The sequence below is a fragment of the Coffea arabica genome, chromosome 2e, assembly GCF_036785885.1.
Source record: "Coffea arabica cultivar ET-39 chromosome 2e, Coffea Arabica ET-39 HiFi, whole genome shotgun sequence".
NCBI lineage: Eukaryota > Viridiplantae > Streptophyta > Magnoliopsida > Gentianales > Rubiaceae > Coffea > Coffea arabica.
The window spans coordinates 40,745,631-40,762,158 of record NC_092313.1 but is presented as its reverse complement, the minus strand read 5'-3'; the positions used below and the strand labels follow the sequence as shown (position 1 = coordinate 40,762,158).

Genomic DNA, 16,528 nt, shown 5'->3' with positions numbered 1-16,528 from the left:
TTAGCTATCGGAATTCAAAGAATTGATATTAAAGCAATAAAATAATCCACAACAAGAAATACTAATCTCACTTGGCAAAAATCAAATAATTCAATACTTTGCACAATTAAATTATTTGTAACTTAAAAACTATTTTTACATACTTATTTAAGAACAACTAATAATAAAATTTATTAAAAGTCAAAAATGCAGGTGCTACATGTATATATATATATATATATATATATTATTATTTTTTTTCAAGGTTCTCACATCCTCCCCCCCTTAAATGAATTTTGTCCTCAAAATTCTTACCTTCTAAAGAAATAAATTGGGGTATTTTCTCTGCATATCCTCTTCTAGTTCCCAAGTTGCCTCCTCTATTCCATGATTTTTCCAAAGAATCTTTACCAAAGGAATTTTCTTACTTCTCAATTCTTTCACTTCTCTTTCCAAAATCTTAATTGGTCCTTCTTCATAAGTTAACGACTCATCCACCTCAATTCCTTCCAATTGCAACACATGGCTTGGGTCGGGGTGATATTTCTTGAGCATAGAAACACGAACTACATTGTGAATCTTGGCCATGCTCAAAGGCAACCTCAACTGATACGCCACTTTACCGATTCGTTTCAAAATTTCAAAAGGTCCAATGTACCTTGGCTTTAGCTTCTTACCCTGTTTGGACACTACTCCGCCCTTCAAGGGTTTAACTCTTAGGAAAACCTTGTCTCCTACTTCGAATTCCAAATCTTTTCTCCTTGTGTCGGCGTAGCTCTTTTGTCGACTCTGGGCAGTTTGAAGCCTTTCCCTAATTAGTTTCGCTTTCTCATGAGCTTCTTCCATCCAAGGTATAGCCGTTGGGTCTAAAATTTTCTTCTCTCCCACTTCATCCCAATGAATCGGAGATCGACACCTTCTCCCATACAATGCCTCATAAGGTGCCATTTGAATTGAAGCGTGATAGCTGTTATTATAGGCAAATTCTACTAAGGTCATATACTGACTCCATTTACCTCCAAAATCCAATATACACGACCTCAGCATATCCTCCAAAGTCTGAATTGTCCTTTCTGACTGCCCGTCTGTTTGGGGATGATAAGCAGTACTAAATCTTAACTTGGTCCCCAATGTCTCTTGAAATTTCTGCCAGAAACGTGAAACAAATCTTGGATCTCGATCAGACACAATGCTTATAGGGATACCATGCAATCTCATGATCTATTCTGTGTACAACTTGGCCAGTTTCTCCAAAGAAAAGCTCATACTCACAGGTAGAAAATGTGCGGACTTGGTAAGCCTGTCAACTATCACCCAAACCGCATCAAATCCTTTTTGACCTCGAGGCAATCCCGTTACAAAATCCATGGTTATGTGTTCCCATTTCCATTCGGGAATTTCTAGTGGCTGCAATAGACCAGAGGGTTTCTGATGTTCAGCTTTTACTTGTTGGCATATCAGACATTTTTGTACAAATTCTGCCACGTCTTTTTTCAAACCGTCCCACCAATATAACTCTTTCACATCGTGATACATTTTGCTCCCTCCTGGATGTATGGTATACCTCGATCGATGTGATTCTTCTAGAATTTCTTTCCTTAACTCTTCATCAACTGGAACTACAATTCGATAACGAAACCTTAACACTCCTTCAGACCCTAATTTAAAGTCTAGGGTTTCTCCGTTTTGCACTTTCTCCAACTTTTTCTGGATTATAGGGTCCGTTTTCTATGCCTCCTTAATACGCTCCAATAATGGTGATTTCAACGACAGGTTCCCAAATGTAATCTTCAATCTCTCCAAGCGAGGGTTCCAAATACTAACCTCTTCTAACATGTCCCATTCTTTTACCATTAACCGCGCTACTTGGGTCTTTCTACTTAGAGTGTCTGCTACCACGTTGGCTTTTCCTGGGTGGTAGTTGATAGAACAATCATAATCCTCTAAAAATTCTACCCATCGCCTCTGTCTCAAATTCAATTCCTTTTGGGAGAACAAGTACTTAAGGCTCTTGTGGTCCGTAAAAACTTCAAAGGTTACACCATACAAGTAATGCCTCCATTTCTTTAAGGCAAAGTGTGACGACCCCACCTCTCCCAAGGGCGAACCCAAGGGTATCGGCGGGCCGCCTGCCTAGCTCGCGCCAGGACTCGAAACACAAAACTAATAAAATGATAGTAAACCATAAGAGAACTGTCTATAATATATACAACCACCACAAGTTCTATTTACATCTTCAAAAGCATCAAGTCAAACCTCTCTAATATACTATAACAACAACCAGTAGAAAGTAGACCCTAAGGAGGGTCCTTATACAAACCACCAAAATAAAAACAAACATCCTAACTGTCCAACTATTACAAACGAGACCTAACTATACTAACGGCAGAGTCCCAAAGTTCCCCGCGTCGTCCCCTGCTAAGGAAAACAAAGGAAACGGGGTAAGCTAGAAGCTTAGTAAGTAAACAGGGGTAAAAACGTAAATTTCACGTAACCACATTTACACAGTAGGAGTAAAGCAAAAGCAGAAAAATAACATCACATGATAAGGATACATATGGCTTCAAAGCCAAGTCATTTGCCATGTGTGATCTCCTGTCGACACTCCGTCGACCATAAATAAGGTCCGTAGAACTTCATTTGTACACGCACCGGACACCTTATCACCCTCACTGGCCAGTCACCTCACAAACTTGCCCGGGCGAACGAAATCACAAACTTGAGCTTGAGTCACAAGCTCGGGTCACAAACTTGGTTCACAACTCGGTGAACCGGATTCACAAACTTGGTGACCTCAATCCAAGTTGGACTGACTTCGACCAAGCCCTAACCGGCTCGAATAGTCCCTCGAGGTATTGAGATCAGCCCCAAACTCACAAATTTCACAAAATTATTCAAAAGTTACCCTGAGCCACAAGCTCAAGGGTTTTAGTTCCAAAATTGCTCATATACACAAGCCATGTATAAATATGTGCGCAGATTAGGGTCTAGGTCGAGTGCGATAAAGTACACCCTCGCCTAGGTACCCTCTTCATACAAATCGAAACACATAAGCAACGAATACACAAGAGCGGCCTGAATACTTACTCAAAATACCAAAAGTAGTACTAAAGCAAAATCGCTTCGCGCGTGTTCGCTAGTAGTGGGCCCCACCGGCTCCGCCTAGCTCACCACTGTCTGAAATAGAAGATTTTACCACATTATATCACAAACGGCTACTAACAGATCGAAAACAAGCAAAACGGCAAAAATCGGCACACGCGCTCGCGCGGAACGGCAAACGGAAACGGCCAAATCGGCCATCTCAAACCGTTTTGATCAAAGGTTAGGCTAGGAATATCGGATCAAGGTGAGCGAGACACCTTTTCGAAGCTATGAGGATGGCCTACGATTCTCATGAAGACACCTTAAACTAGATCCGAATCAACACAAGTCGAAATCATGGAAAACGGTACCAGAAGTTTGCACTTTGAATGACAGACAGCGTCTGCTACCACGTTGGCTTTTCCTGGGTGGTAGTTGATAGAACAATCATAATCCTCTAAAAATTCTACCCATCGCCTCTGTCTCAAATTCAATTCCTTTTGGGAGAACAAGTACTTAAGGCTCTTGTGGTCCGTAAAAACTTCAAAGGTTACACCATACAAGTAATGCCTCCATTTCTTTAAGGCAAAGACCACTGCGGCCAGTTCTAGGTCATGCGTTGGGCAATTTTGTTCGTGAGGCTTCAATTTTCTAAAGGCATAGGCAACTACCTTACCCTTTTGCATTAGTACACATCCTAGACCTTCTCGATAGGCATCAGAGTATACGACATAACTCTCTACTCCGTCAAGCAATGCCAACACAGGAGCTGATATTAAGCGCTTCTTTAACTCCTGAAAACTTGACTCGCACTTTGGAGTCCAAATGAACTTATTATTTTTCTTTGTCAGCTCTGTCATAGGTCCAGCAATCTTCGAAAAGTCCTTGATGAACCGCCTGTAATAACCTGCTAAGCCCAAGAAACTTCTAACCTCTGTTGGAGTTTCTGGCTGCTTCCATATTGTGACTGCCTCAACTTTTGCCGGATCCACGGCAATTCCATCTTTAGAAACTTTGTGTCCCAGAAAAGAAATTTCTTCCAGCCAAAACTCGCACTTGCTAAATTTAGCATACAATTTATGCTCTCTTAAGATCTGCAGAACTATCTCCAAGTGTTTAGCATGTTCTTCACGAGTCTTAAAATATACTAGGATATCATCAATAAAAACTACTACAAACTAATCCAAGTACTTTTTAAAGACTCTCTGCATTAAGTCCATGAAGGCAGCTGGTGCATTGGTTAATCCAAATGGCATGACTGCAAACTCAAAATGTCTATATCTTGTATTAAAAGCAGTCTTAGGTATGTCTTCCTTCTTAATTTTCAACTGATAATACCCTTGTCTCAAATCCAACTTGGAGAAAACTACTGATCCTTGCAGCTGATCGAATAAACTGTCAATCAATGGTAGAGGGTATTTATTCTTAATTGTACCTTCATTTAATCATCGATAATCAATACATAACCTTAAACTTCCATCCTTTTTCTTAACAAATAGAACAGGTGCTCCCCATGGCGAATCACTTTCTCTAACAAAACCTCTCTCCAACAAATCCTGTAATTAAATTTTCAATTCTCTTAGCTCTGCAGAGGCCATTCTGTATGGAGTCTTACAAATTGGGGCCATTCCCGACACTAGTTCAATCTTGAACTCCACTTCTCTCTCTGGAGGTAATATTTTTAATTCTTCGGGAAACACATCTGGAAATTCCCTTACCACTGGTACATCTTCCAATTTTACTTGGTCACTGGGAGCGTTAATGAGGAAAGCTAAGAAACCTTGCGCTCCTTTATACAACATTTTCCTTGCCCGAATTCCCGAAATCATAGCAGATGATGCTAACCTGCCTTTCACATCCAATTTCAGGGTTGCTTCCCCGGGAATCCAAAATTCTACCACTTTCGCTCCGCAATCAAGCTTAGCATGGTGATGAGCTAGAAAATCCATTCCTATAATAACATCATAACCTTTTATGTCCAAACTGACTAGATCTACTAGCATCCTACGCTCTCCAACCCAGAATTCGCAGTTCTTATAGGCCAGGCTAGTGATTATGCTTTTATTACCCATGGGTGTCCTAATTTCAAGATCAAAGGGTAATCTAACTGGTTTTATATCAATTCCGGACATAAAAGTTGGATTCACGAATGAATGAGTTGCGCCAGGATCAACTAGTACTCTAGCTAATTGGTGAAAGATTGGAAGAGTACCTTCCACAACTTCCGAGGAATCAGGTACGGGTTGGTCGTCTATGGCATACACCCTGGCAGGAACTTTCGGCCTACTTCCTCCAGGAGTGGCCTGTCTAGCACTCGGGGTACCACCTTTTTGTATCTTCGGACAACCGGCAATCTGGTGGTCGCTGCTTCCACACCTCAAGCACTTTCCTTCTTTCCTCCAGCATCCGTCCTCAGTATGGCCAGCTTTCCTGCAATATCCACAAGTTACCTGAGGGGTTGTCACACGACCTCCTTGCGAGACGTTCCTAGGTTGACCCCTTCCACTTGGTCCTCCTCTAGCTCCGTTATCTCTTCCCCCGACACCTCTTGCTCCAGCTCCTCTCGCTAGAGCGCCTCGTGGTGCTCCAGGACTATTTACTCCATGCGTTCCTTGACCCACTTTGGCTGGTGGAGCATTTGCATAAGTCGGCTCCAGACCGCTGCTAGGGCCAAATCTTTTCTTGGCCTGGAAAGATTTTACTTGAGCTCTGGCAACTTCAACCCTTTGAGCTTTCTCTACAGCATCAGCAAATGTGTCTATCCGAATAGCAGCTAATCCCTCCTGGATCTCCACGTTTAGTCCCTGCACAAACCTCCTTATACGTCTTTGCTCCGTAGCTACCAATTCAGTAGCATAACGGACAATTTTGTGAATTGAATCTCATATTCGGCGACACTCACTGCCCCCTGCCTACACTTGATGAAGTCATCCTCTATTTTCTCTTGGATGAGAGGAGGGAGAAACTTGGCGTTAAACTCCCTTGTGAAGTTCGCCCAGGTCCTAGGAATATGGTTCCTGTCCCAATTAACCCTAACTAGGTTCCACCAGGAACGAGCAGTTTCCTCAAACTGGAATACTGCAAAAGTCACCTGTCTCTCCTCCGCATAGTTTAGAGTTGCAAAAATGTCAGAGATCCTCTCCCACCAACCTTCTGCTACCTCAGGTTCTGGTCCTCCATAAACCTCAGCAGGTCCAAACTTCAAGAATCTCTCTAATGCCCGATCCTCAGTATCGATTGGGCCTCCTTGGTGATGCACTGGTCCAAGAGCCTGGTGGTCAGTCATGCGCTCTAAAACATCAGTTATTCTATTGATCGCGGTGGCCACTGGGTCTCCGGCCACGCCCTCATGACCATGGTCTTGATTGACCTCAGGTCCCCTATCACCACCAACCTCGGGGTGTTGTCTAGTTGATCTCCCACGCTCTCTACCTCTAACTTGTCTATTCATAGCCTAATTATGCCTATGGATAAAAATAAAGCAATTAAACGAGGATATTTTAATTAATTACTTTAAAAATTTTTTTTTTAAATAACATCAACATGAACATTGAGGAAAAGGAAAATAAAACACTTAACATATAATCACATACCGAGGTTCATACAAATAGCAAGTTAGGGTGCTTTCCAAAAGTATGGCACGCGAGTTTAACAAATATATACAAACAATCCCTTAAACCAAAAATAGGGATGTAGTGCCTCAAAGTAGGCCATCCAGCTAGACAAAATGCTATGGCCTAACTAGTGTCACCCTATCTAACCCTGGATACTTAGTTACAAGCAGATCAAACCAGTCTAACCCTCAGCAGGGCTGCCAGGGGCAACGTCCTCCTCAGGGTCCTCCTCCGGATCCTCCTCAACACCCGTCTGAGCAGTTCCCTGAATGATACTCATGACCTCGTCTATCATCATAGTGGCGTCAGCCCTAATACCCGCACTCCTATCTCGTACCTCCTCAGCTACTCGAGTCAATGGAGACCTCTGTCTCTCTAACTCCTCACGAGCAGCCTCTGACCTAGCCCTCTCGGCTGCTAACCTCTACTCTAGCTCGGCTATGCGGTCAAGCTGAGTATCAACCATGATGCTCAACTCCTCGACGTCCTGGGTCAAAGTGTGATTAGCCTCCCTTAGCTGGCGACGCTCGTCGTCTAAAGACAGCACTAACTCGTTAGGGTAGGCACATGTGACCCTACACTGACATCGGGGGTACCGATCAGCTGGTGTATAACGTATACGAGGTCCTGTGACGCCCCGAAAAAAAATGAGTTTGAGAACCCGGAAATTTTCTAATTTTCTAGGGTTTATTTTTTTTAAACGCCTGCCTTTTCTACATTTTCTTGATTAGAAAAATTCCCCAGATCAAGTTTATGAGCAAATATAGTTTTCAAATGATTTTTCTAGTATCGGTTAGTTTTTAAGAAATTAAAAGCGTATTTTGGACGTGGGACCCGCAAGTGCGGTAAATGCATTATATTTTTGACAACTTGTTGGAATTTTGTATTAAGTGATATTAGTTTACAATGTGTTAAGATATTTGTATTGGAGAGACAAAAAGATAAGTTTTAAACCTAAAGGTGACAAGTGTCACCATTGTATTGGAAATAGCTTATGACTTACTATTCATTTTCTTGACTTTTGACCAATTGCTTAAATATCTCAAAAATCACACAAAATTCATTCTTGTCTTCAACCTCTTGGCCGATTCTCTCTCTAGCAAAGAAGGAAGAAAAACCTCTTCAAAGTTTGGCAATTATCTAGCTCAAATCCTCCAAAACACTTGCTTGATCTAGTTTCTACTCCATAAAATCCCTCCATTTGGTGCTAGTGAGTGATTTGGTGAAGTTTTTTGGAAAAGCTAAGGTGTCCTACAACTCTCCCTCTCTTGTTTACTAGGTGAGTGGTATATGAACTTTCCCCTACACTTAATGAAGCTTGAGTTGTGCTTAGTGGAAGCTAAAGTGTTGAATTTTGTGATTTAATTCTTGTTTTTGGATGAAATGGTGAAGTTTACAATTTATTGGTGAATTTTCTGGTTTAATGTGATCATGATGTTGTGGCCTTGTATGATGATTGGAAATGTTATGTAATGAAGCTAGAAGGTGGAAAAAGTGGACAATTGCAACCAATTTTGGGTTTGGAAGAAATTCTGGAAAATTAGGGTTCTTGAAGCTACATTCTGTCCGAAATTTTAGGTCATAGATAGAGGCCGACTTGGCCTTTGCTTAAAACATGAAAGTTGTAGGTATTGATGTGTTTGAGATTCCTGTAAAATTTCAGGTCATTTGGAGTAGTGTAGAGTGAGATATGTCGATTTTACTGTTGCTGTTCTGGGTGATCAGAATGTGCGAACTGCGCTTGTAATTGTCTGTTTTGACGGAATTTATTTGGATTTGGATGTTGGTGTCTTCTGATGAAATGTAGCTTGATGTCTTAGCTAACATATGCCTTTGGAATCAATGCATTTGGACCTGTATAGACTGAGTTGGACTGATTACAGCATAGTGTGATTTGTAAACCTGCAATTACGGTTCTGGTTTGGTATTCTGCATATTTGACCTAGTTGTGCTAGGATTTGGACTGAGTGGCCTTCTACATTGTTGTAGCCCTATCTATTAGCTTCGAAACGGTGGGTCTTGGACCTTCATCCGACAATCGTAGCGCCTTTGGTGCCATTACCGCAAAAGGACGTCAAAACTGTTTTCTGGTATTGAGCAATTGTGGTTAATTGCTATGTGATTGGGTTTGATTGTAGGTTGGAAAATAAAGGAATTAAGGGGAAGTGCTGTCCGAATTTTGAAAGGATTTGTTTGCATTGAGTTTGTGATCTAAGACTTGGGTTTGAGCAAGGCAATGTTATTTGATGGATGATTTCTGAGCCATTGAGGTGAGTGACCTCAAACTATTTCTAAAATTAGTTATGAACCGTTTCTTGTATTATTTACTTTTGAACTGTTTCCAAATTTACTTTTGAACCGCTTTCCGCATTATTTACTTTTGAACTGTTTTCAAAGTTACTTTTGGAACTGTTTTCTTACATATCATGCGTGCTTGCATATCAGTGTCTTGTTATTATTGATTTTGCTTTCAATGATTGTTAAAACGAGTTTTCTAGGCGAGTGTGTACTTTATCGCACTCGACCTAAATAAATATGAAATTTTCAATGATTAATGATTAAATACTACTTGCGCATGAATGTAAGCCTTTTGGGCTGAACTGGCCATTGCCCCTTGTTACCGGTCGTCTCGAGCCAGAAGCGGACTCGGTCGGGCGACTAGGAACTTGGGTGAACGTTTCGGTATACTCGAGTATTACCTTGTAGGTTGGTGGAGCCTGGCCAAAAGCCAGGGACGGGGTGAATGAATGCACGAATGAAACGAAAAGAATGCAATGAAATGACAGGAGAACGAACGTATCCTTTCATGAATGTTACTATCGCTTTCCATTGTAAATGTTTCTTGAATTATTGCTACTCCATCATTGATTTATGACATCATTGATCTATGACATCATTGAAATGAACGATTGTGAAACTGATTTGATAACTGATTTTACTGGTTACTCGCTGAGCTTCTAGCTCACCCCAAAAATGTTTTTTTCCCCTCCACAGGGCTCAAGGCGAAGGGAAGGGCTTGTAGTGTTTAATCCTGGATTATTTCATGTATGGATTGAATTTGGTTTTCCTTTTGTGTAATCATTCATATTGGGATTGTATTGAACGTTTAGAATTGATTGGATGTGTAATAGTCAAGTTTTGGACTTCCTCCTATAAATCATTGTGACCAAGGATCAGAGTGGCGCAGTGGAAGCGTGGACGCTTCGCTTTTGATATGTAAAGTTTTGGGATATTTGATTTTTATTTGAGATTGTATCTTGTATTTAATTGAGGTTTGTAGAGAACGACTGAGTCCCGGCGAGAGCCGGGCAGGCGGCCCGCCGAACCCTCTGGTTCGCCTTAGGGGGAGGTGGGGTCGTGACAGGTCCTCCGCCTCGTGGCCTATAGGAGATGGACCTAAGAGGCTCTACATGTCCATTAGCCAATCCGTTACCACTAGTATGTCCGTTTCCGTTTTTCATACCTGCAAAATAACCAAAAATCCAAAAGTTAATGCTTAAGTAGCTAACTTGCTCAAGTACCACTTAAGATATGTCTAATTATCTCACTTCTTAACTCTAAAAGGTTCAGGATTTCTAACACATCCAATATATCTTTCAGATAATTTTTCTAACCTAGGCTCTGATACCAACTGTGACGGCCCCACTTCTCCCTAAGGCGAACCAGAGGATTGGCGGGTCGCCTGCCTAGCTCTCGCCAGGACTCACGCAAGGAAACTGGCTAAACCCTTCCGACGTATAACATTAACCATTACAAAATTCGTCACCCGAACAAGCCAATCCTTAAACGACCAAAACTCTAAGAACACATTAACTTCGGAGATAACATTACCATTGGACAAATGAACATCCACTCTTACGTACATCTCCAATCAGATAAAAATATAACTACATTTATACATTACAAACCACAAAGTGAAGTCATAAAATTCAAATACATTCATACAAGTCAAACAAAACTCAGGTTTTGCACTTTTCCAGCTTCAACTGGCAACCCAAGCCGAAAGATACATAGTCTGATTCAAAACAACATTCGTAAAAGGTAAAGGCAGATTCAGGTCTTTCAAATGCCAGAACCTGTTAAGGAAAACAAGTAACGTGGGGTGAGTTAAAGTTCAGTGGTGTCCCGAACATGCAATCATATAAGCAAACAGCGAATAATAACTCCAAACTAAAATTCAACAAGTAGGAAAGCGTATAACAGCACAGGGTAGGATACAGGGGCTCTCAGGAGCCATTTTTCCACGAACTTGATCAAAATTAACCGCAGTTGACCCCTCCATCAACTTTCACTATCTAAAGTCCATGTAGATTTTTTTTTCTTATCTTAACACGCTCCAACCAACTTACTCCCACTGGGCCCGTTCTTCTCACGAGAGGGTTTGGTATTACCCGAGTATACCTTTTTAAAGCCTAGTCGAGGGATTCACCCAGCGACGTCACAACAAGTGGTTACCAAGTCAGGATAAGAGGCCCTCCCACCCTAAGGTGTGGTACATTCCCCTGCCTGGTAGTTGAGTTGACGGGTCCACGCTCCAGTCAACAATTGCAAGATTTTGGTACTTGAGTTAGGATAAGAGGCCCTCCCACCCTTAGGTGTGGTACATTCCCCCACTCAGTACTTAACTAGTGCAAGCAAGATATTCGAGAAAATATTTCAAGCAATTCACCACTCGAAAGGCTAGTGCGATAAAGTACACACTGCCCTCTTCGATGGATCAGAAAAACCACATTCCAATTATCACATAACAGTCAAGAAAGCACTTTAACAAGATAAAACATAGAACAAGCAAGGACACTCACCAAAAGTGAAGCTCAAAAGTCAAGCTGGGAATCGAAGTCCACGTCATCGCTAAACCCTAAAAGACCAAGTTTTAAATCTATAAGTTTTACTATACAAGTTCTTGATTTATATATAAAAGATTATCTGATATATAACTAGAGGTGCAACTAGAACTAATTTACCTCAAATAAGTTTTCTTGCCGAACAAGTTTTCTACGCTTTTCATTTAAAGTTATTAAAATCTCATGTTTTTGATAATTTTTCCTCTAAAACAACTAGTCAGGGACAATTTTATGAAAAATTTAGAGCTTGGAAGTTAGTTCAATTAATTCCTAAAAGTAATGAAGCTAGTCTAAGCAAAGAAAAGAATTAACTAGTTGGCAAGGTTTTAAAAGTCTCGACACTTGAATTTTAGCATTATCGTACTATACTCAATTTCTATAGCTTGATACTAGGACAAAATATTTCAACAAGCTTGGTTAAAAGGTACTCGAGTTCAAAGGACCAAAACGGACCTCACGATTCCAATTCATTTGCACATTATATTCCAAGTCGACAATATAGCACAATCACAATTCAAACATCAATTTCACTAGGGCTTCATCAATCATTAGCCCTAGGTCTCAACAAGTTCAATTCTAACTAATAATTAAACAAAGGAAGTCCAAAACGTCAAAACAATTCCAAACCACAAGTCATGGCTTTCCAAGTGCATTTCGGCCAAACCACTTAAACAATTCCACCAAAAATTTAACTCTTGTAAAAATCATTCAAATGGCCAAGAGCTTCATCAATCATTAGCTCTTGACAACAAACAATCACTTCCTACTACAATTCAACCAGAATTTCAACCCAAACCAAAAAGGAAAGTCACGGCCAACTTAACTCACAAATAACTCTAGAAATTCAGATTTTCTTTTCGCTTTTTTTTTTATATCCACGGCTCATTTCAGCTGTATGCATGGCCAAATAATCAGTTAACTATCAGTTTTAATCCAAAGCCAAGTTCGGACATCATCAAAAGTCACCATCCAACCAGAAATTCATCCAAGTCTTCTCGGTTGGCTTGCATGCAAGCAGATTCTGCATCCCTTCACTTTTCTTACTTACTCACGGCTGATTAACCTCATGCAAAGCATAATCATCCAGTTTTTAGTTAGCTAAACACACATCTAATCTCAGATTACCACAAATTAACCAATTAAAGCTGTAATTTCCAGCTCAAACTCTCGGCAACTCCAATTTCTTTCAAAATCAGATTTCTTGTGACTTAATTTATCATCCAACAGCACCACCCTCACATGCATGCTCATAAACAACATCATCTACCTATAATTAACTAGTCTAGGTCCAGAATTTACCTCAACTTGAAGCTCAACTCACGCGACTAGCAGCTGAAATTTTTCCCTCCTCTCGGCTTGCTAAGGAGCTCGAGTATGGCTGGCTGAGCTCGATTTGTTCAGGCTGTGGTGTTGGGGTTGAGGTTGAGCACAGGTGGTTGAAGGTGAAGAAGGAAATGGGCAGCTCGACAGTGATGGAGGAGATGAAGACAGACAGCTCGCAAACTACCTCTTGCTTTCTCTCTTTATCTCGGACAGTTCAGAAATGAAGCTCACCGACTCACCGTCTCTCCCTTGCTCAAGCTTACAAGCGAACTGGTGAAAGTGATGGCTGTCGGTCCTCTTCACCAGCTCACGGTTGGAATGGAGATTGAACAGCAAGTCTCTCTTTTTTTTTAGCTTACGGATAGAAAGAAAAGGAAATAAAGAGCTCGGCTCTCTCCCACTTTACTCTCGGACAGTTCATGGCAGACAAAGGAAATGGAAATGAGATGCTGTGGTGATTTGGGGTTGGTAGAATGGAATGCGTATAGTGGAATGTTTACAGTGAAGTGTCTAGTGGAGCTGAGCCGGCAATATGAATGGTGGAGTGCTGGAGTGAAAAAAAAAATGGAACCGGCAAGATGAAATGCTGGGATTTAAAGCTTGTCCAAGAAGGTTCCATGGCTGTATGGTTAATTTGAGATGGGAAAAGGCTATTTTGGTCTTTTAATATCTTGGTCGACCTTCCACTTAAATCCTCATTCGTAATTAATTCCAAAATTTTACCCCAAATGAAATTCGATAGCCTATTAGTATACTAATCTCGCAAAATTCAATTATCGAGATTTAACGTCCTAAGTGTAATTATAAAGGGTTTTGACCTAAAATCGATTTCGTCTTAATTCTAGGTTCCCGTTGACACTTAACGTTATTAACACTTAAAATTAGCTATCGGAATTCAAAGAATTGATATTAAAGCAATAAAATAATCCACAGCAAGAAATACTAATCTAACTTGGTAAAAATCAAATAATTCAATACTTTGCACAATTAAATTATTTGTAACTTAAAAACTATTTTACATACTTATTTAAGAACAACTAATAATAAAATTTATTAAAAGTCAAAATTGCAGTTGCTACATGTATATATATATATATATTTTTTCAAGGTTCTCACAACTGACCTCGATCGGACGCAAGAATCGGACGTCCGATAGGATCCTTCAAAGTCGACGAAACCATCGGACGCTGAATATGTCTCCATCGGACGTCCGATAGAAACAAGATGATTTCTCAAATCTCTTTGTTTGCTGTGGGACGCACAAAGAGCTTGCACCGGACGTCCGATAGAATTGAAGAAAATTTTTCAAACTCACTGCCTGCTGTCGGACGCAAAAAATAGGAGTATCGGACGTCTGATACTCCAACGGCTAGTTGACTGTTCAGCTACTTTCTATCCGTTGGAAGCATTAATGAAGCACTTTGTTGGTCTCCTATAAATAGAGTATGGTCAGAATCTTCAAATAACTTTTGCACACTGAAGATACAAAAGATCTAGAGTGATTTTAGTGAGAAAATACTCTTCAAAGAAGACTTGTAGTCTTAGTGGTGTGAGGTTCATTGTAAGCTTTTCATTTGTGAGTGAATACTTCATGAGTGTAGCTCTGTGAGGGTTGTCCTGAGGGATAGTAAAACTTCCTGGCTTGACCGAGTGGTGTTCGGGGCAAGGAGGAGGTGAACCTTCCTTTGTACGCAAGAGTGATTGTAATTCATCAACTTGAAGAAGTTTATTTGAATTAATCTACAAGCTCAAGAGGAGTTGGGTAGTTAATTGGTTTGCAATTCTTTCCTTTCTATTTACTTATTGTTACGTTTGTGATCTGTACATTGCTCATCTCTTTCACTTGGTTGTTTTCGATCCTTACAATTAGTATCAGAGCTTGGTCTCCTTGAGATTAAGCTCAATCAGCTTAAGAGTAATAATGACAACCAATAATGCCATGTTTTTTTAAGGACATTCTGTGATTAGACCACCTATGTTTAATAGGTCAAATTATGTGAGTTGGAAAGAAAGAATGATTATATTTTTGCAATCAATTGATATTGAATTGTGGTTTATCCTCTCTTATAGATGAAAATACTCATAGATCTAGACCAAAAACAAGAAGTAAATTGACTGCTATGGATAGAGCTCATCTCACCTTGAATGCAAAAGCCATGAATGTGTTATATTGTGCTTTAGACTCAAATGAATCTGTTAGAGTCAAAGGCTGCAAGTCAGCCAAGGAGATTTGGGACAAACTGAGAGAAATCCACGAAGGAAGTGAGAATATGAGAGAGCAAAAGAAATCTATCTTAGTTACCAAATATGAGTCTTTTAAGATGGAACCTCATGAAAATATTGATAAAATGTATTGTAAATTTAATGATCTTATTAAGGATTTAGAAGTTCTGGAAAAGGAATACTCTCTAGGTGAGAAAAATTGAAAAATTTTGAATGCTTTATCAAAGGATTGGGAGAGTAAAGTGACTGCCATTGAAGAAGCCAGAGATCTAAATTTCTTGTCTATTGAATCTCTTATTAATTCTCTAACCTCTTATGAGCTGAAACTTAAGTCCAAAATGCAAGAGGAAGAGGATGCGAAAGTAAGAAGGAGCATTGCTCTAAAGGCATCTCAAGATGAAGATGATTCTGCCTCCCTAAATGAAGAAGATGTGGAAGCTGATGATAGTGATCTAGCTCTCATCTCAAAAAGTTTCATGAGAATTCCCAACAAACGAAGGTTCAAAAAGGGAGGAAACAGCAACTCATTCCCAAATCAGTTCAACAACTTAAGAAACAAAGGAAAGTCAGAGTTCAACAAAAATCAAACTGATAAGTGCTTTGAATGCGGCCAACTTGGACACTATGCAAATGAGTGTCCAATGAAGAAGAGAAAAGTTGAAAGAAAACCAAGATTCAACAACTTTCAATTCATATGGAATGAGTGCAACTCCGATGGTGAAATTGAAGAGGAAGAAGAATCTGCTCAATTGACTTTCATGGTCATTGGAGATGATGAGGTAACAACTTGTAACTCTTAATTTGAAAGTGATGATGAAACTGATGATGATCTTGAATCTTTCATTATAAAATTGCATGATAGTTTGAAAGAATCTTATGCTAGAAATAAGGAATTAAAACATAAAATTGACTTTCTTCTTCAGGACAATGCACGTCTTTTTCAAGAAAACAAAAAACTGAAAACTGAAAGTGTTTTCTTGAAAAAGAGTGAGACTGTTTTACACTTTGAGTTTGATAGAAAAACAAGACTTTGTGAAATATTCAAAAAGGAACAAGGTGATTCGAAAATAAGAATGGATAATTTAAATGAGTTACTCCAACATAAAAAACAAGATTATTTTCAAGGTATTAAATCAAAGACTCATTTTGGCACTCATGAGAAGAAGTTGAATTCTGGTGCAAATGAATTTGCTATTTATAAGAGAAGACAAGTAAAATTTATTAAACCTGTTCATGTAAATAACTCTTTGGTTATGTGTAATTTTTGTTGTCAAAAAAGTCACATGAAAAGTGATTGTTATGTGAGAAAGAACATGAGAAGAGGCATCAAATGCATGTGGATAGTTAGACATGATATTTGTGAAGACTTGTAAAATCTCTTATATTTTTCTTAAAATTCCCTTTTATTTGGATGTTATTACTTTATAATAACCTTACTACCCAATCACCCCACAATAAGTG

The 16,528-nt window shown here is 39.7% G+C and overlaps 1 protein-coding gene across 1 annotated transcript; it reads right to left on the bottom strand.

The window, feature by feature from the left end:
• Positions 1-4,508: 4,508 nt before the first annotated feature.
• Positions 4,509-6,514, bottom strand: LOC140036291 (uncharacterized). Its single transcript, XM_072077647.1, has 3 exons — positions 5,966-6,514; positions 4,962-5,867; positions 4,509-4,619 (listed from the first exon to the last, which is right to left on the bottom strand). Exons 1-3 carry the CDS (start codon positions 6,512-6,514, stop codon positions 4,509-4,511), a joined length of 1,566 nt encoding a protein of 521 aa, XP_071933748.1.
• Positions 6,515-16,528: the final 10,014 nt, after the last annotated feature.

Bases quoted from the DNA above. Each gene is read 5' to 3' on its own strand.
- LOC140036291 (XM_072077647.1), bottom strand. From the start codon at position 6,514: ATGAATAGACAAGTTAGAGGTAGAGAGCGTGGGAGATCAACTAGACAA. The intron at 5,868-5,965 runs GTGAGTGTCGCC...AGGTTTGTGCAG, and splicing joins TCAAGTGTAGGCAGGGGGCA to GGACTAAACGTGGAGATCCA. The intron at 4,620-4,961 runs GTAGAATTTTGG...ATTTAATTACAG, and splicing joins TTGATTGCGGAGCGAAAGTG to GATTTGTTGGAGAGAGGTTT.